The sequence below is a fragment of the Rhinolophus ferrumequinum genome, chromosome 10 (assembly GCF_004115265.2).
Source record: "Rhinolophus ferrumequinum isolate MPI-CBG mRhiFer1 chromosome 10, mRhiFer1_v1.p, whole genome shotgun sequence".
Classification (NCBI taxonomy): Eukaryota; Metazoa; Chordata; class Mammalia; order Chiroptera; family Rhinolophidae; genus Rhinolophus; species Rhinolophus ferrumequinum.
The window spans coordinates 34,306,192-34,327,990 of NC_046293.1; the positions used below are offsets into that span (position 1 = coordinate 34,306,192).

The 21,799-nt window shown below is 36.7% G+C and overlaps 1 protein-coding gene and 1 pseudogene across 16 annotated transcripts in view; both read right to left on the reverse strand.

Annotated features, from left to right (window-relative positions):
• C2CD5 (C2 calcium dependent domain containing 5) overlaps positions 1–20,483 on the reverse strand; it is an 81,222-nt gene extending 60,739 nt beyond the window's left edge. For 4 of the 16 annotated variants that reach the window (XM_033116814.1, XM_033116806.1, XM_033116810.1 and 1 more), the window contains exons 1-7: positions 20,265–20,480; positions 20,003–20,121; positions 10,865–10,951; positions 7,893–8,064; positions 5,092–5,187; positions 2,633–2,788; positions 1,221–1,419 (exon numbers count right to left, since the gene is read on the reverse strand). In XM_033116814.1, the coding sequence (XP_032972705.1) occupies positions 1,221–1,419; positions 2,633–2,788; positions 5,092–5,187; positions 7,893–8,064; positions 10,865–10,951; positions 20,003–20,092 (800 nt within the window). In that variant the 5' untranslated portion in view covers positions 20,093–20,121; positions 20,265–20,480. The other 12 variants (XM_033116817.1, XM_033116816.1, XM_033116811.1 and 9 more) reach the window with 8 other exon arrangements.
• LOC117028249 (leucine-rich repeat-containing protein 34-like) lies at positions 3,846–4,590 on the reverse strand (annotated as a pseudogene).
• Positions 20,484–21,799: the final 1,316 nt, after the last annotated feature.

Sequence of the window (21,799 nt, forward strand, 5' to 3'; positions counted from 1 at the left end):
TTAAAAAAAGAAAAAAGACTGCTTTCTATTTAACCTCTCTTGACTATTGCTGAACTAGGAAATATTTCAGGTTTTCTGACTATAGAATTCTGACTCCCTGATGACTTAGGAAAGGGGTCAGCAAACTGCACACTGCAGGCCAAATTCATCCCACTATCTGTTTTGTAAGGAAATAAGTTCTCCTTAATTAACAGCCACACTCATTAATTAACATATTGTTGGTGGCCGCTTTCACACAACAGCAGAGTGGAGTAGTTGCTGTTAGCAAGGACTATATTATTTACCTGTACCTTCTTGTCATTTACAGAAAGTTTGTTGACCTCTGATCTAGAAGAATCCCTAGATCAGTGGTTCTCAGTGGAAGTACTATTGGCATTTAGGATGGAGTTGTATGGAGTTGTCTCTAGCTCTGTAGGAGAGTCAGCATTTCTAGTCCCCAACAGGATTGTCCCCCTCACCCCAATCATTATGACAGAAAGTTTTCGTTTCAGATTCTCTGTTGACACCACCAGCACCACCAACTTGAATGATGACACATAGGTCAAATCGTACAGTGTCACGTAGCCTACAGCAGTGTTTTATTGGATCACACGTAGTTTTTAAAAACTGTATGAGCCTTTAGATCAGGATCAGTACACTCCTTTTTTTCGGTAAACAAAGATAGAAACTATATGGCCAGTGCCTGAAATATTTACAAACTAGCCTTTTACAGAAAAAGTTTGCTAACATCTGCTTTACACAGTCCCCAGTATTACCTATTTAATTATACCCAATTATTTTATCTATATAAACTGCCTGGCCTCCGTAGACATTTGAGTTTGAGACCCCTGCCCAAGTCAATCTGTCCTGCTGTCCATAACGTTGCTAATAATAAGCATAACTGAATTATCAGGTGTCGGATTTTAAGCATTCCCCAGAGAACAAGTAAAATTCCACATACTGCATATTCATTTTATGCTTTAGATAATAGTGTCTAAAGATCTGGAATAAGTTTAATTTTACATTACTTAATTTGAATTTCATATTAAGACTATAAATAAAATCTGAGGAATATCTAAATAGTTTTAAGCTTCGAATGGTAACAGTCATCTCTATTAAAAAAATCACCACAGGAAAAAAATGTATGTTGATCAACACTACTAAAATGTTTCATATCAAATGAAAATATATAGGTAAAAGATAAGAAGAGACATAAGAACAATTCATTGATTCATACTTACTCCTTCATTTCTTTGGATGGGGAACTACATGCAGGAAGGAATGCTGCTGGGCTACTTAATTTATCCAATGTACACGCTGTTCCTATGGCTCGTACCACTAACCCAGATTCACCTTCCAGATCAAAACACTGCAAGTACCCAACAACTGCATTTCCTCTCATTTCAAGGACTTTCAAGCCAATCTTCCTCTGCAGTTCACCTACAAAAAAGGAAGAAAATATTCTGCTTTAAATCTCCATGTTACATAAAACTGAATATGGTAATATAAGAGTCCAAAAAGCCATATGTTTTTTTTTAGAACCTGAAGGGAATCTAAAGATTATCTCGTTCAGCCTCCTACTTTCAGAGAGGTAAGATACCATTAGCTACATTTTACAGATGTGGCAGGTAAAGTTCACTCATTTATGCATTCATTTACCAAATAATTTTTGGTTGTGTACTATGTGCCTAGCTAGCATTATTCCTTTCTTCTAAGTACTGGAAATACAGAAATAAACTCGAAAGATAAAGCCCCAAATCAAGGGGAGTTTACATAATGATGAGAGAAACAGATAAAAAACAAGTAATCAAATATAAATATTATATATAACATATAATACCTGGCACACAGTTTAATATAATTATAATATATAATTTACACATTATATATGACTATATATCATTTAATATAAATATATAGAATATAATACAAATATAAAACATAAGTAAATGTATTACTTAATATATTACATACAGTGTAATACATATTAACTGAATATGATATTTATACTTATTTATAAATACCAATTAAATATAATTTAATATTAATGTAAGTATAAATATATTTATATTTTCTATTTAAAATATATAAATTTATTATATATAAAGATAACATTTACACTTATTGTCTGATACCTGTGTAGATATATATATATATCTACACACTCACACATATATACGTATAAATATGCATTTTAGATGGCAAATAAGTTCTTCAAAGAAAAATAAAGAAAAGTAATTGGATAAGAGTGGCAGGGAGGGATGGAAGGAGCTACAAATTGTTAGAGAAGGACTCTGAAAAGGTAACATTTGAACAAAAAGCATTAGAGAGATCACCTAAGATCCGATTATAAACAAATGCTAGAGAGAAACTGGAACACACTTTCCTACTTCCTTGCTCAGGGCACTTTCCACTAAGTCACTTCACAAGCACAATTTCCTTTTATTACCTAGTTAAGCAGAAATTATAAGGTTCTGACTCAAATTTCTTCTTGTTATAAGATGACAATGTAGGATGGGGCCAGGGGTAGGGAATCAGTCACTTAATTTACAGTCTTCATTGCAAAATTTCAGATAGCATGTTAAAAGGAAGTAAAAAAAAAATTTGGAATAGTAAGTCAATCAGTAATGAAGTTGTTGTTTTTTTTAAATACCTGACATTAAAGAAATGAGTCTCTGTCTGGCCTCATTTGATGCCCTTGGTGTGCGAATTCGATCAATCCATTGATATTCTGGGTCTTCATTGACCACAAGTTCTTCTACAAATCCATGAATTATTACAGCTCTATAGCACTTTGGAACAGATGTTGCTGTTAAAAGAAATTGTCTATTATGCTTCTATTTATCAAAATGTTAAATTCAATTTTTTAAAAAATGTACAACTAAGTTCTTACCTTTTGGGAATATAATACAAGAATATATTTTACTGTGATAATCTCAATGTAATTATAATAATACTTCCAATCCAATCTAACAGTCTTCTAAATTCCATTTTATTCTTAGATATAATCATTTTCTTTCATGAGACCTCTCACCTTTTTCATGTAAGCATAATAGATATAAACTGCATTTTTGTAATTTAGAAAACAGCTATAGACTTCTTAAATAGCATTCAATACAAAGTTCAAAAAAATCAAAATTAAGGTCAGCTAGCTGATTGTTATATAAATAGGTAGAAAGCAGATAATGAATACAAAGAATCTTCCTTATTTAAAGCCCTGTGAAAAAGTTTTACATACCACATATGGCAGTCTCAAAAATCAAACCATGACCTTTTGGATATAACTTACAGTCATACAGCCCTACAGTTTCTAATAATCCATGGCCATATGGACAACTGGTTCAGTAGTCAGTGTACTACTTAACACACTCATTTAATATGTAGGACACCAAATGTCACTGGATTTGAGTAAGATCTTGTCAGATTCAGCAGGACGAGAACCTGAAAACATCTATACCAAGGCTAGTCTCTTAAAATAGATATTCGTGCCTTGAAGCTAACTCAACTACTGAGGAGTTTTCAACTCTATTCATCTAAACTGGCTATGAATTGCCCAGATCTGCCCAATTCCAATCCATATTGCATGGCATTCACAGGGCTCCATACCCAGAGAAGCCTATATAATTTTGGAAAACCCTGCAATGTTTGGCTATAGTGCTCTGCTCCTATCTTGCAGTGTCTTGTAGGAGTAAAATACCACTGAATTTTGCTTTTTTGTTTTCTTTTTGACAGTTATACAAAGTTTAATATAGTCATATCTTTTACACATTTCACAAATGTAACTTGTTCTAACTTACAAAATAAAAATAGGCAATAAAATATTAATCTCTGTGAAAGCAGTTAAGACAAATATGTGAAAATTATTTTTAAGCTTGTTTTTCACAGATGTTGACCTCTGGTACAAGTTTAAAACCTGCATTAGATGAGTGGCTGCAAGCTTCTCCGTAAGTTGGTGCCCAATAATTATGTTTTTTAAGGCCACTGGAGAACTTTGGCAAGACACACACGTCCATTCACCACAAATGGCTCCACATCTGTATTGTCTGGTTTTAGACAGCCCATCTGAATGAAGTCTGAGAGTGTGAGATTTGTATTCAGTGACTGAGAAAGTCCAAGTCCTTCTCCCTTGAAGTTGTTGCTGACCACTGACAACCCGCTGACATCAAGGCAGCACAGGCTACTCTTCAGATACAGTGCATCACCTGTTTTATTCCAGGTTTTTATAACATGCTTACACATACACAGTTCAACAAGGCAGTGACTTTCTTTCAACATGTGGCCTATATGAACTGTGGACTCTTCCTATTGACCATAGAGTATAGGTCGGTTTAGGTGTATTCCCTTAACGGTTTGGTTTTGAGTTAGGACTCCAGCAAGTGCTATCACACTTTGCCTTTCCAGATGAAAGTCACCCAGATCTAATTTCTCTAAGATGAATTATTTTGTAGCATTGCAGCAAAACACATTCCACCTTTATTTTCAATCTTGCTTCCAGTCATTCCTAGGTATCTCCGTTTTATTCTTATGTAGTGCTTTAACAATCAATTCTCTACCTTCAGGCCTAATATCATGAAATGTAAGGTTTAAGTAAATGAGATTCAGTTGTTTCATTAATATATGGATTCTTCTTTAAAATTCTGGAAAGAATCCAAAAATCTTCACCTGTAAACTGTTCCTGCTGGCTGTTACTCTTTCTAGTGGCTGTCACCAGCAAAGTTTAGTGTTATTTCTTCCAATCATGCTCGTAGGCCAGGGTGATTAGAGAGTGGCTAGAAAAGAGGCCGGAGTTGGGGCAGGTGTGGGGCAAGGCCAAGTATACCCTCCCCATGGGCCACAGCGGCGCTGTCAGGACGACTGCATGCACTTGTGCCTCAATGAATTTTTCTAACAAAAATTTCTATCAACTTGTAAAAACTTAGGCGTCATTTACTTAAAATTAGATAGTCCCCAGAGCTACAGCAATTGTTTCTGAAAAATTAACAATTTTCTCTTTGGCTTTAAAACCAAAGTACAACAGGTTTTCCATTAGCCTTTTAAAATATTAACTTGATTTCCCATATTTATCAATTATTACATTTCTTGTTAAATGAGTAATAAAATGTATTTACTTACTGCAAAAGAATTTGACTCCACATGATGACTGCCTAAATCGATTTAAATCATTGAAGAGGTCTACTTTGACAACTACATTAATTTCTCCACGGATACCTATAATTTCAAAAGGAAAATCAAGTTTCTACATTAAGAAAATAAAGTATAATTAAACAAGAAAATAAATGCCAATTAATGATTTTTAAATGTATCAATCATATGTATCAATCATAATAGCAATGCTAACTTTGTTTCCTAATTGTTTTCATTCCAACTAGTTTCTTTATTATATTTTCTGAAAAACATGTATGTATTAAAGAATGAATGATTTTCATTTTTACCACAAGCCTCCACTTATCTTAACCAATTTAACTGGAAAGGAGTCCCATTTAAATTGATGATGATGACGATGATAACATTTGCTGAGCATTGATAATGTGCTAAATGTTTTACAAGTACTATCTCATAGTGCCTACCCAGTAAGGTAATTTCTGTAGTAGTATTATTATCCTCATTTTTCGGAGAAAGAAACCAAAGTTTAATAAAAGTTAAATAATTTGGGCCAGCCCGGTGGCTTAGGCGGTTAGAGCTCCATGCTCCTAACTCCAAAGTCTGCCGGTTCGATTCCCACATGGGCCAGTGGGCTCTCAACCACAAGGTTGCCAGTTCAATTCCTCGAGTCCCGCAAGGGATGGTGGGCAGCGCCCCCTGCAACTAAGATTGAACACGGCACCTTGAGATGAGCTGCCGCTGAGCTCCCTAATAGCTCAGTTGGTTGGAGGGTGTTCTCTCAACCACAAGGTTGCCAGTTCGACTCCCGCAAGGGATGGTGGGCTGCGCCCCCTGCAACTAAAATTGAAAGGACAACAACTTGAAGCTGAACGGCACCCTCCACAACTAAAATTGAAAGGACAACAACTTGACTTGGAAAAAAGTCCTGGAAGTACACACTGTTCCCCAATAAAGTCCTGTTCCCCTTCCCCAATAAAATCTTTAAAAAAAAAAGTTAAGTAATTTGCATGGTGTCAATAGCTAGTAAGTGGTGAAGCCAGGATTATAAATCAGATTATTATCACCCCAGACTAAACGGTCTTAGTAATTAATGCAAGAATCTGATTTAACACAAAAGAAGTTTTCTTTTCAATGAATATACAATAATAAAATAAGCTAAGAAATTCCAAGAAAAAGGGTTTGAAAAAAGTATGACCCAGCCCTTTTCTAAACATTTACTAAGTAGTTTAATTATCCTGACTTCCTGACAAATTCATACTTATGGAATAATTCTGAGAAGACTTGCACATTTACCAATTGAAATAATAGAGATTATTTTCCTAACAAAGGGCCCATACAACATACTAAATCAATTATAAACAATACTTAATATGTGTGGAAAATGCATTCACTCAGAGAGCTATTGCCTTTAATCCAAGCCCAGAATAATTCTTCAGTGACTTTTTTTATTGGTAATAAAACATTTAACTGGATTTTATTTCCTGAGTACAAAGATAATACAGATACGTTGTAGAAACTATGGAATAAAGCCAAAGATTACAAAGAGGAAAAGTAGAATTCTATTGCAGAAATAAAACTATCCAAGGATAAACATTTTTATCACATATTCTGCCAATTTATCCAATGATAACACATATATGCAATGCTTTTGCTTCTAACAAATTTGAGATCATCATATAATATTTTACAATCTGAATTTTGTAATTCATGACATTTCCTAATGCCACCGTGTTCTGAAAACACGCTTTTTGTTCTGGCTGTGTAACTTATGGTCTATATGTGCTCTAAATTATTTAAGTAATTGCTGTTTTCCAATTTATTTTTACCAATTTAAACATTAGTAAATAATAACATAATATAAATACCATATTATATATTTATAACATAAATACATACATACATATGGTTAAGTATAATAAATATACATTAATCTCAGCAAATACCTTATTTTCTTATAATAAATGATTATCAATGGAATTTCCAGGTCAAAAATGTAAAACAGGCAGAAAGATACAATACTGTAGATAGAAGCATCTGCCAGTTCCTTAGAAGTCCATTTACCATTCTAAAGGCTAGCAGTTCTCAAACTTTTTGATCATAGGACTCTTTTCAATCTTAAAAATTACTGAGTTTTTATTTATGTGGTTCATATTTATCAATATTTACCATATTATAAATTAAAATTGAGAATTAAAAAAAATTTACTCATTACTCCATTTACAGTAATAATAAATCTATATTAATATAAACAATACTTTTTATACAAATAACTATTTTGAAAACCAAAAAAATTAATGACCAGAGTAGCGCTATATTACATTTTTACAAATCTCTGTAATGTCTAGCTTCATGGAATACAGTTGAAAATATGTTTTAGGAACAGAGTACAAATATGAGATGATTTTTAAATAATGCATTTACTTACTATACTGTACAAATTTAGCTCAGGAAATTATATTTCAAATTGTGTTCAGAGAACAATTCTACCGATAATACTTTATTACTATGTCTAAAAAGAAGACATCTATATATTTTAAAACCACCAAGCGTAGCACAAAAGTCTTTAAAGACAAATTTAAAAGACTGATTTATTTTCTTAAAATATACTCCTGGGGCGACCGGTTAACTCCATTGGTTAGAGCACGGTGCTCTTAACAAGATGTTGGTTCGATCCCTACATGGGCCACTGTGAGCTGCGCCCTCCACAACTAGATTGAAACAACTACTTGACTTAGAGCTGATGGGTCCTGGAAAAACACATTTAAAATAAATGAAGGTTAAAAAAAGAAAATTTTAAATATACTCCTCACCGTGTATGGTATCATAAATTGGAAACCATCCTGAGATGACTGTTGCAGCTTCACTATAGAGTAAAGGATCAATATCGATGTACACTTTACCAATGGCATCGTTTGCACTGTAAGTGTCATGGTCAAGAACGGTGATCTGTAGAGGTTCGTCTTGTAAATCTTCATCGTCCACCTAAAAGTATAATGTAAAATTAAATCTTATAATTTAAAAATCGGCATTACCATAAATGTATGCATACAGGAAATGTAAAAGAATACTTATTTCTGCAAAAGAAATCTGATTAACACACAAGCAAAAAGTTCTAATTCCTATTTCTACACAAAATGCCACATTTCTAGGACAAAAAAGTACAGTTTACCTCCAAGCACAAAGTGAGGATGATTAACACACAAAAGGGTTTAAATTCCTTTTCCACATGTTATCCTGTGTCTTACTACTCTATCGATGATATCCAGCAAAAATGCTTTAGGAATGTCATAATAGAGTCCCTGTATTAGCTTCAGAGAGTAAGGATGCTAATGAGCACAATGACACAATTCCTAAGGACAACTGCAGAGAATAAAACTGTAAGCAAAACTGACATTATTTGTAAGAAAAAACAATTTAAGTTTGTTACTTAAATTCTCTTCTTTTTTTACTTACTTATTATCAAATACTTATGATGTGCCAGGCACTGTGCCAAAGAGAGGGACTACCATGGGGAATGCAATGGACTGAAAGTTTGTGTCCCCTCAACATTCAATGTTGATGCCCTAATCCCTAATACGATGGTATTTGGAGATGGGGACTTTGGGAGGTAATTAGGTAATAAGGGTGGAGCCTTTATCAATGGGATTAGTATCTTTATAAGCAGAAAGAGGGAGAGATGATCTCTCTCCCCACCCGGTAAGGACACAAGAAGAAAATGGCCATGGGCAAACCAGAAAGAGGGCCCTCACCATAACCAATCATTACAGTACCCTGATCTCAGACTTCCCCACATCCAGAACCATGAGAAATAAAATACTATTGTTTAAGATACCCAGTCTGTGGTCTTCTGTTATACCAGTCCAAACTAAGACAATGAACAAGGCAAAAAAAAAACAAACAGATTTCTCCCTCGGGGAAGACACATTGACTATGCTGGCTGCCATCCTCTGGATACCATGTCATCCTATAATTTGCCAGTACTCCTCATCAAATATAGAGGCTAGATGGAACAAAACAGTAGAGATAGTAATAAGACTAGGATACAATACAAAAGGATTATTGTAACTAAAATACTATACTTTTTAAATGCAGTCTTGAATGTTTGCCATTACAGTAGATACAGCATACAATTCATTAAGATTGAGTTTATGGTTAAAATCTCTACATCTTCATTACATATGCTTTGGTCAAGTTATAGCTCTGCAATCCTCATGTTTTCATTAAATTTTTAAACTTAATTATGAACATTATTATGCCTTTCCCCATCCCGTTTAATTTCTTTTTGATTTTAGGCTAATAATCCAGCCTCTCTGAGATTATTTTAAGAGTTAAAGTACATGAAGGAGTTACTATTGATATCATTAATGTGATGTGACTGGATGATTTGTTTTAAACAAGGGGACTTTCTCAGACAAATACCACATGATCTCACTTACATGTGGAATCTAAAGAACAAAATAAACGAGGAAACAAAACAGAAATAGACTCAGATAGAGAAAAAAACTGATGGTTGCTAGGTGGGAGGGGGTGGGGATGGGGAAGAAGGTGAAGAGATTAGAAAGCACAAATTGTTCCTCACAAAATAGCCACAGGCATATGAAATACAGTACGGGGAATGTAATCAATAATTTTGTAAAGATTATGTAGGGTGACAGATGGGCACTGGACTCATCAGGGGGTTCACTTCATAGACTGTGTAGATGGCTGACCACTGCATTATAGCTTCACCTGAAGCTGAAGTAGAATAATATTGAATGTCAACTATAGTTAAATATATATGTATATAGAGTCATGGGATGTAATATATAGGGAATACAGTCAATGGTATTGTAACAGTTATACATCTACTTTTGTGCATATTTAAAAATTTCAATAATGAAATGTTCAAATAAAATGATCATTTTGAATTATAATCCATTCTGAATCATCTGTCATCAATGGCATTCTACCACTTCTACATACTCTATACATTTAATAAAAAGAAAAGAGTCATAAACTAAGCTATTAACCATCCTTCTAAAGACGTCCCTCCAATTTCTAACTAACCATTAATAACATTTTTTTGTGTACATTTATTTAACCACCCACACATTCACCTATGAGTACCATCAACTTATCTCATGAAACAAAGTATCCCTTCCCTGACATTATAGGGCTCCATACTTATAGACTAGAAATAGTTCATGACATACAGATAGCTAATAAATAATATGAATACAGGAGTTCAGCAATTAATTTTAACTAAGACTTTCTCAGAAATATTCTAAGTTTTTAAAAAGTGTAGTTGCATAGCAAGATGCCCAGCTAAAAGACTATACTTCCTAGCCTCCTTTGCAGCTAGAAGCTGCAATATATAAGCATAAGTCACTAAATGGAGGTAGATTGGGTGGGTACAATATTGTGATTTATAGACATTTGGTCTTCATCCTGGCTCACATCTCCCAAAACCCTTGGAATTTCCTTAAGTGTTAAGAGTGATAAAAAGTATGATAAAAAAATTTTTAATCTATACATTGTTCTTAAGTGATTTATGGTATATGCTAAAATTCAGAGAAAATTAATATATATAATAATATAATTATTTTTTAATCTGGGTTTCCTATTCATATATTTACTTAACTGTTAACTGTTAAAATTTTTTTAAAAACTCAATATTCTTAGGAAATACATCTATGGTGTAGGAAAACTGCTATACTTGAAATAAAAGGTACTCCTATCATTCTTGGGGAAAGGGGTCACCTCAAAAAAACACACTAAAAAATGCTGACATTTAAAAACTTACCTCAAATTTAAACCATTCTGAGTTCCACTGAGGGTTGAGGGACTTGAGATATACATCTGTTTTAAAGGTGGTATTACCAAATTTTACCTAAAAACAAATAAACAATTCAAATATAAGTATCAAAAATGCGAATAAAAACAAAATTTAGTATCAGCCAAGCAATGGGAGGATTAATCCGGGAGGGGAAAAAAGACAACTTATCCCCTGAGACAAAAGGGAAGAAAGTATGGATGGGTCCCGGTAAATTTACTTACTACATCTAGAACATGGGATTACCCACTGTACTGCTCGACTAGCTCTACAGGAAATTAGAAAATAGACCATTATGTAAGTATGGAGGAAGGAATCATTATGGCCTTCACTAAACAGGAGCTCAGACAAAAGAGAGAGTTTTATAGGCAGAGGACGAGCAAAAATAAAATCAGAAGATAAAAGGCCAGCTTTCTCTTACCATCTCAGCAAGGTAATCCAGAACTACAGCTCATTATTATAAGAACTCAGGAATATACGCTTGTTTTATTTTCTACCTTCCCCATATTCATTTTTTTAATTCCTTATCTGTGCACACATAGTGATCAGCAATAAACTATGGTCAGTAAGGATTTTATGTTCCTATCTTCAGGGACAATGAAAGGGGTTGATGGAGAGACTCTTATTTCATAGCCAGTCTGGGCAAACACTAAATCACAAACATCTAAAAATAAGTCAATAAGAAGGAAATGAAGAAGGCGGAAAGTGGGCTAAATCCCGAGGATTTGTTTCGGACCAAGAATGGAGATCGTGAAACCTCAGAATGAACTTGAGAAGTTGGTCAGGAAGTTTAAGAGCAAAACAGCTAGTAGGCAACTACTTCCTAGATTGCATCACCTTCCCTAAATTTGATCTCTTCAAGGTCCGCCCTAATCCTAACAGTTATCAACGTTAAGCGTGTTTCCTAACCTCAAAATTCACTAAAGGTTATCCCCTTTAGCACAATACCCAGCAGAGTTTTGCACACTGTAGATACTTAGGAAGTGCTGGTTCAATCGGATCATCTAGGAAATCTCCTTTCCTTTTTGACCTACAATCCTACTTTTGGTATTATAATACTTATAGATCTCAATGTTTAATCAGTCCAGAAAATTTTCTAAAAGCAAAATATCCAAAACTATAACTATTTTTATCTTCTGTATATATTTCTAGTTATTTTATCAATTTGAATTATTAGGAATGATACCAACCATATGGTACCTAGGCAGTTTGGTTAGAGGATAAAAAAGGTTTAAATGATTACATAAAAATAATAACTTCTTGCATGATAAGGAACATGGTAAAATCAAAGATAAATAAAAAACAGAAAAAGTCTTTGCCGGGACCGGCCCGGTGGCTCAGGGGGTTAGAGCTCCATGCTACTAACTCCGAAGGCTGCCGGTTCGATTCCCACATGGGCCAGTGGGCTCTCAATTCCTCGAGTCCCTCTAAGGGATGGTGGGCTGCGCCCCCTGCAACTAGAAAAAACGGCAACTGAACCTGGAGCTGAGCTGCGCCCTCCATAACTAAGATTGAAAGGACAACTTGACTTGGAAAAAAGTCCTGGCAGTACACACTGTTCCCCAATAAAGTCCTGTTCCCCTTCGCCAATAAAATCTTTAAAAAAAAAAAAAAAGAAAAAGTCTTTGCCAAATATGCCAAATACTTCACAGTGATAATTTACTAAATTTTTAACAAGTTCCTACAAAGTAATAAGAAAAAGATCAACAAACCAACAGAAAAATGGGCAAATGACATGAACAGCCAATTCAAAGCAATGGAAAAACAGATGTCTTTTAAATACGTCAAGAGATGATCAACCTCATTCATACTAACAGAAATGCAAACTAAACAGACATTTTGACTTATCAGGTCGGCAAAGATCAAAAAGTTTGAAAACAGTGTTAGTGAGGCACTCACACTCCCTTGATGTGACAGTAAATTAGGACAATCTCTATACAGTACAATTTGGCAACATCTATCGAAATTTTAAATGTCTATACCCTTTAAGTTCACAGAGAGGTAAGCAATGTATGAAAGGAACATTATAGTAACGAAAGATTGGAAACAACCTAGATGACCAACAGTTTGGAACTGGTTAAAATTAATTTGGTAAAGCTACCCAATGCAGTCCTAATTAGAAGAATGAAGCGATTCTCTAAGCCATGGTACGGAACAATAGCCAAGAGAAACCTTTATACTACACAACAGTGAGTATGGCACAATTTGCATAAATATGACAAATTGTTTGTTATACGGCTTATAATATATGCCTATACAAGCACAGATTATTTCTAGGACATACAGGAAATGTTAATGGTGGCCACTACAAAGAACAGATTGGTTAAAGGAAAAGCAATAAGAGGTTGACTCATTCTGCACCTTTTGAATTTTGAACCTGCACATATTACCTATTTTTTAAACGCATTATTTTAAAATTCAAAAACACCAAAAATTAAAATAAAATCCAAATGGCAAAAGCTTTATTTTCATTCAAATTATAGAGCCACGTCTGAGAATTATCCTAAAGAAGCACTTTCACATGAGGCCTCCACCCCCAAAATACACAAAAACCTGAATAGTGAGTCAACAGGAAAGTGACTAAATAAATCCCTAAAGAATCCTGCTAAAGAATGGAATCGATTATATGTACTGCGAGGGGAAAATGTCAAGGACATACGAGTACCTGAAAAAACCAAGTAAAAGAACATATATCTGACAGCAATTATCTCTGAAGAAAGGACTGACAGTATGTAGGCAAACAAGTACAGTATAGTAAGTATGAAGGGGCTTTCGCGAGTTTTACTTCTGAGTATTCAAATCTTTTGAAATGGGACCTATTCATGTATTACTAGCATAATTTAAATTTTAAATCATAAATGTTAAAGAAATGAAACTCAATGGAGGAAAAGAAACCTAGGAAGAATAGAGGTTACTACTCAGCTACTAATTAACTTTCATTACATTTCAATATTCAAAATATCAAAGAAATACTTAATGTTTAATTTACCTAAAAACAGCCTTATTTGAAGTAAAATGTTAGGATTTGTAAAACCATTCAAAACCACTCAAAAATCAAGTGTACTTAAGGGTTTGGGCTCAATTGCCAAAAATAGAATATTTTTTAAATTATGATTTAAAACCCCTTTCAGTTTTGTCCCACTATACTGTAGTGCTAGATTGCACCTTTTTTGCTTTTTTTTTTGGTCAACTACACATTTTAGATGTAATAAAGATCTGACAGTCCCCACACTGCATTAAACAAAAAACAAGAGTTAAGATAAAAAGGCTAGAGTGTGTATTTTGCCAACATTGTGATGATTCCTGTTCTACTAAAGAAGAATCACAGTTCATTCAGTTTTGTTTAATTCAAAGATTTTATTACTCAGCAGTTAAGTGAATGCCTTACCACTTTATTAAGGAACATTTGGGATTTTAATGAGATTCCCTAGTAAAGTAAAAGCATTCTCTTTCCCCACTCATTAGTTAAATTACCTTGAGAAAGTTATTTAATCTGTTATTTAAGGCTGCTTCCTCCTCTGAAAAGGGGGGTTACTGTGAACATTACATGAGATAATGCATGCAGAGACCTAACTAAATGTCTGATACACAAAAAAACACCATTTAATACTAATTTCTTTTCTCCTCTCTGTTCCCTCAAAGGCTCCTGGATAAACACAAAATGATAACGTAGTTTAGCAGAACAGTTTGTAACATGCACAGTAATGCTGGGATAGATTTCCACTAATACTTCCCTTGTACAGAATTCCATCCCATTCATCCTTGAGATTCCTGCAAAAATGATCTTCTTTAAATATTACTTGGTCTTCACTGGCTTCCTAAACTCCTCACATCATATACTGTAGGAATTCCCTCCACCAATGCAGTCAAAGCCAATATTTGGTTAATCAAATAATTTGGTTGAACGAGAGAATTATTAAAAATGATACAAATGATGAACATTAAGATAAAACATATAAATATTCATTTTTCTTTCTTTTAATGTAAGACTAAGGTCTCTTCTTTGAGTACGGGTCCATTCTTCAGAGTTCTACATCATCTTTGTTTGCATAAACCACACCTATAATGTATCATCTTTGATTGACAGTTTGGTTTTCTTTAAAATGTGGTGGTAGAACTTAAAATTGCTTGTAAAAACCACGAACATAGAATCCTAGATTTTTTTTTACAATCTTCATCTAGTTCAAGAATACTTTTTAGTGACTATATCCCTAAGTCTTTACATAGCATTATCAACATCATTTTCACTTATTTCACCGATTTATATGAGATTTAAATAAATTACAATAAGAAGTAGAGTTGGTATAAACAACTGCATTCCTGGTAAAGTATATCAGCCAACTGATGGGAGAAGCAGGCACACAGGTACACTGGAGAATAATCTATACGGGGTGTTGAAGAATGTGCTTATAGCAGGAATGCAGAACACTGTAATGAGTCAGTTAGCAGAACTTAAGTTAACTTCTACTATACAGACTTCTCCCCTAGCTTTCAGACTACTTGGTCATCTGTATCCCTGACTACCTCGTCAAGGTAATTTCCCCTTTCTATTCAACAAGAATAGAAGTAACATGTGCTTTATCCTGTCTTTTGCTTTTACTAAATTTGTCCTATTCATCAGAAAAATGTCCCTTTCTCCTCTCACCTTGTGGAAATTTTACCATCCTTCAAGCCCAGCACAAAGATTTCTTACCACCAGCCCAGGCTTCATTATGCCCCTCTCCTGTGAGCTTATATAGTACTTAGAGTCTACATCATACAATTTATCCCTTTGTTATACTCTAATCCTTCATTATCCCCTCCTTCCTGTATTAATCTTTCCCTTTCTGCTGGATTATTCCTATTCGCACACAAACGTGTTCTATCTTCTAACTTATTTTTAAGCATTAAAAGCTACGTCGTCCCCAAAATACCACAGTATTTCTCCTCTCCCCTTCATACCTATTTCTTAAAACAGCTGCCTATACCTACCACTCCTACTCACCCTCCCCCCCCCCCCCCCCCCCCCCCCCCCCCCCCCCCCCCCCCGTGTACTTTAACCCTCTTTACCTCACTCAAGTATGGGCTTCCACTCTAGTCAGGATCATTAACCACCTCCATGTTGCCCAAGCCAGTGATTTCTTTGTCCGGTTACTTGACCTCTCAGTGCCATTTGACAATTGAGGGCTTCCGCTTTCTAGAAACTTCCTCTCTTGCCTTCTAAGACATTAATTTCCGGTTTTGCAGCCTACCCACTGGCTGACAATCTCAGTTTCCTTCCCCTAGTCCTCCACATCTAATAAAATTCTTAATGCCAAGTTTTTCGAGGATCCATCCCTCTTCTCTCTCCCCATAAGGGGCCTGCAAAAGGCATAGAACCAACTTCTAAGGGAAATTTAGAAATTTCTAGGGGTGTTTTGGGACAAGTAGTAGTAGTATTTAGTGAGAAAGATGAAAGATGCTAGTGTCCTGCAATGCAAGAAATATTCCTCAACAATGAAGACTTGTCTTATGCCATGACTTTCAATTGTCCCACCAGATTACATGGGTGAAAAACCTACCTAGAACCTAACTCAGTTTTACAGATAAAAGTATTGTGATAGGATTTTAATACACATTATTGTCAAGAAATACAACCATCCTGTACATTAAGGGACAACTCTCCTTTTGCCTACAAGTTGACTATTTTGGAAAATCAGACAGCCAATGGCAGTAAAGGCCTAGCTAAGATGCCAAAACTACAAAACTGTCTCAATGTGTGAGGAGCACAATCATAGTCATGTGACTTTACACATAGGTGAGGCACTCCCTTATCCTCTATTGTTGCTTTCTTTTCTCCACATGGGGCATTTCTCACTCTTTTCTCACTTAATCTTTTGCTTACCTTCTTTATGAACTCCCTATTCCTACTAAAACATAAGTTCCATGACTAAAAAAAAATTTCTGTTATTCATTGCTATATCCCCAGCACACTATACTATATCCAGTATAATATCTGATAGATACAAAAGCTCCATAAATATGCATGGACTCAATCTGATTACTTCATGGCTTCTACTATGGTCACGAACAAGTACTTCCATACTAAAATACATACTAAAAAAATACTTTTATTTGTCATATTACAGTTAGAGCATTTTCGATTTTTTAAATTGTGAGCATAGGTAAGTTATACTAGCTATCAATATCATGCCAAGATAGTAAAGAGTGGATTTCAAAATACCTGCTCTACAAGGAGATACTGGGTCTCACAGAGATGAGAAGCACTGGCCTCTGTGAGCTCATTTTTAATTCATATCTCTCTTCTGAACACCATACTCACAAATCTAACTTTCTCCTTGACAACTCCAATTGAAGGTCCAAAGACCCCTCAAATATAACATGCCCAGATGGAAAGTGATTCTCCACCCACTCAACCAATCTCTATCAACCCCATGGAGTTTCAGAAAATTACCCCAATGACTTCAGAAAGCTAGGAGTCATCTTTTAGTCTCCCTTCCCTGGTCCCCTACTCCAATCTACCAACAAATCTTCTAGAGTCTATCTTCAAAGTATGTCTGGAATCCATCCACTTCTCTCCATTACCAAAATCAGCACCCTGGCCCTGACCCCCTCTTTTATGAACTATCACAGAATCTCTTAACTAGTTGCATGCGTCAGCTCTTTCCCCTCTTCAGTCCACTCTCCAGATAGCAACAAAACTTCTCAACTTAACAACTGAACTGAGAATAAAATCCAATCTCCTAATCATGGCCTCTAAGATCCTGCAAAATTGGCTCCTTGACTAACTCTCCAACTGTTATCTTACACACTCTTCTCTTTACTCATAACATGCCAGCCACACACATCTTCCTTCACTTCCTAAAACAAAGCACGTCTCCTCAGGATCTTCCCTCTGCTGAGACTCTTCTCCTCCAGCCCCTCTTACTACTAACTCCCCTCCACACACATATACACCCCCCTGAGCAGCTACCTCCATCTCATCCAGCAGGTCTTTGCCTAACTGACTCTTTCTGAGGGGCCTCCCCTGATTACTCAACTAAAACAGATGTTCCCTATTATTTTCTTCCTATTGTTTTCTTTCGTGGCACTCATCACAACTTGTAATTATATAATTAATCATTCCTTTAACTTTTTAATGTCTGTCTCTCCCACCAAAATATAAGGCCCTTAAAAACAAGAACCAAGTCTCCATCATATATGCATCAGCTAGACCAGTGACTAGCATAGGCCTGGCAAATAAGGGACATTCGATAACTATTTGTTGAAAGAAGGAATTAATGAGTCATCCTTAAATCCAACCCCTCCCTCACCAGCAAAAACTATCTGTTACCAAGGCCTGACAATTTTACTTAAGAAATGTCTTTCAAATCTTTCTCCTTTAACCCGTTCCCATTACCACTGCACATAGTTCTGGATAATTCTACCACCTTCTTAATTGATCTCCTGGTCTCGTCTCTCATCTGTCAAGTCCATCAATAACATCATCATTCAAGTGACCCTAGAAAGAAACAACCTAATACAAACATGATCTTATTTCATTTCTGCTTAAAAAGAAAGCTTCCCTGGCTAACCCCCTGCTTATAGAATAAAGAAAATTTTCTTTAGTATAGAAAATGAGGTTTGGTTCCAGTCTACCTTTCCAGCCTTATTCCCCATGGCCTCCACTACCCACATATCCCCTTTTACCCCAGACACATCCCAAACTTCATAAATATACCATGCATTCCATCCTATGCCTTTAATGTTCCCTCTGCCTGGTAAAATCCTGGGTGTCCCTCAAGGCCCAGCTCAAAGTTTAGGAAGCCTTCCTAAACTTTCAGAGACAGAATTAAATTTCCACATGCAACAACAACACTCATCATCTTGCCCCTGAGAGGCAGTATCAGCACAGTGATTAAGATAAGCAACAAGGCTATGGGGATTTCCAAGGTGGAGCAACCTTAGGCAAATTATTACTGTTCCTAGGCCTCAGTTACCTCAACTGTAATATGGGATAATAACAATACAATAGCAGGACTGTTTTGAGGACCAAGAATTAAAAAGTACCTAGTACAGACCTGACAATAATAAGACTCAATACATGTTATTAACCTAAACTGTGTGGAGTCAGTCTCTGAGCTACCTGAAAACTGTATTTTGATCATCGGTGTATCCCCATTACCTTACATCTGGACCAAGAACACACTCAGTAACCGTTTCTTAAATGAAAATGAAGTTGAGATGAAGACTTACCATGGCAATGTTTGGGGGCAAAACTGCCATTACTAGGTTAGAGAAACTTTATAGAACATCAAGAATATTTTGTATTGAAATGAAATCAGGCTGTATATTATTCATGTATCTATCAACTCTATGCATTAATAGCCCAAATGATCATTGTTCTAATGCTCTGGCTCATCATGTCAATTTTTATTACAATTTTTATTTGGTTTCTTTCATACTCTGGGTTGTTACTCGCAGGGCCCCAGGCCTGTGCTAATTTCCATAAGTTTAAAACTAATCATTAGATTTAAAAAGCAATTTTGCAATTTTAATCCATGGCATTTAACTGGCTTCCTACCCCAAGGGACTAAATTACCCAGAAATAGCTCACCAGCCTAGCAGTCCAGAGCAGAAAGTGATACAGTTGTGTTTTAGAACTGACACTAATGATTCAGAAAATAACTATACTAAAGAGTGGATCTCCTAGCCTTGTAGTTCGCCAAGTGCCCACAACACACTGTATCTACATTTTTAAACATCATCTCCATCCCTCTAGAGTGAAGAGGCACCCTTCCCTAAAAGAAGGATGTGTGTATTTGTGCGTATGTGTATTTAGATGGCCGCACGGCCACGCCTTGATCTCCTGACTGGCAGGTGGCCTATTATGAGTCCTGACATCAGTCACCCCAACATGCAAAGCAGTAACAGCCTACCGGCACCGCGCAGTGTGCAGCGGACGCCTGCAAGCCGTGCACCCATCACATGGGCTGAAGTCTCGGCAGCCTTCTGACTGCCCTCGAGGGATGCCTGGACAAGAAAGGCACTCAGGACTGTCGGAAGGGAAATGGGCTGGGGCCGAGATGGGTAGGATCTTTCATAGGGCTTGGCGCTCCCTGTGTTTGAGAAGCAGGACCTTGCACCAACCTCCACGAAGGCATCAGTCAGGTCACTAGCTCGGTCCATCACTGGCAAATGGCGCCCGGCCACGATTTTCACCTTCAGCTTCCCAGGCATCGTCTCGGCTTCGGCCTCTTCTTGGGCTCCTGCAGAAACAAACAAACGAGTCTGCGCCGAGCGCCAAGTCGGGCGGGGGAGGAGTGAGAGCGCGTGGGGAGCGGTGCGCGCCAGCGGGAGCGCGCCGGGTAACTGACAGCGGAGGGCGCGCCGTGCCGCCGTGGGCACTCACGCTAGGAAGAGAAAGGGGGCCTTGGCGCGGGAACTGAGGCCTCATTCCGAGGAGGCAGCCGGAGTGGCCCGGTTGGACTGTTCTGCCCCGGTCCTATCGGGCTGGCGAGAGAAGCAAAAGCCAGTCAACATCCCGCTGAGCCTCTGCAGCCGCTACAAGTGTTTCTCCTCCCCCCCAAAAATGGCGGCTCTCGGGGTGTGGAGGAAGCATCGATCATTCGGCGCTCGGCGCACTTCGCAGGGCAGAAATTAAAACACGCAGAGTAAAGTAGAAGGGGGCGGGACTAGCTGGAGGGCAGGGAAATGGGGCGAACCCTGCATCATCCACCGAGTCCGGGCTGTAAGGTTAGTGCTTCGCTACTGCCCTGGAGGAGAGGTGGCTCCAACCTCCAGGAGCAAAGCGGTGGTGCAGCTCAGTGACTTCTCCGCGGGCCATGGGCGTGGTGTTTCCACACGGCTGTGACAGAAGTAGCAGCAGCGGAGACTGCTAGAGGAGCGATTTCAATCAGCCTTTAACGGCCAGTTACTGGTTCGTACAATCAATTTAGTTCTACCTGGAAGGGATGAAGTTTTTGTTTTATATAGAGTAAGAAATTCCGGAGGAATCTCGGATAGTCGAATAAGTATTCTATACTAACGTTTTTTATTCCGTCACACACACCTGTACTGTGTACTGGGTTAAAGATGTTACTGTAGGTCTTGGGGGTGGAAAATACTTTGAAATCCAAAGTCACTGCTTGAAGGAGTTTGCCCTGCCCTCATAGATCGTCTCACCGTGCTTATTACGCGTTTACAAGCCTAAAGATAAGACCTTCGTTGATGGCAGGAGTTCAGGACATATGTATGTGTGTATATGTGTATATATACGTGCTAAAACGCATAATCTATAGGCTCAGACCATCAGAAAAATATTAGGGAAATTGAGGCACACGCACAGGATATAAGGCAATTCGCGGCATACCAAATACAAAAACAGCATTAACAGTTCATGCCATTTCAAATACAAAATCAGCTTTAACAATTACAGTAGAAAGATAACACCACTGGATTCAGCAGGAATGGAAAATTCCTAAATGAAAATATCAGGGTGATCTTCAGAAATACTCAACAGGTTAGATTAAGTACTCCAGGCAATGCTGACCCAGAATTATCTTCAGGACAAAAATTCCTTCTCCAGAAGGAATGTTGTTCACATAAGTGAGTAGTTGGACTCTTGCAAAGAAAAAAGAATAAGACTTCCTCAAAATAAAAATCTAAAAGATAAATCGCTGACTTTTGGGACATGAGGAACCTTTATCCTTTATCCATTCAAACTATGACAAAAGTTCAAAGAACCCATGAAAGTTTCCTTAGATCCCCCTGCAGCTTTTTTGTGGAGTCTAACTCTATTTATCTTTAAAATGCCATTACCAAACTCTTAAGGTCAGCTACACTATCTGATCCGTTAATTCTGGTGTGTTTTGGTGGTAGAGTTGAAATAACCTTTTTACTGAAATCAAAGGATCACCAGTACTACCAATTCATGTTTTGAAAAAT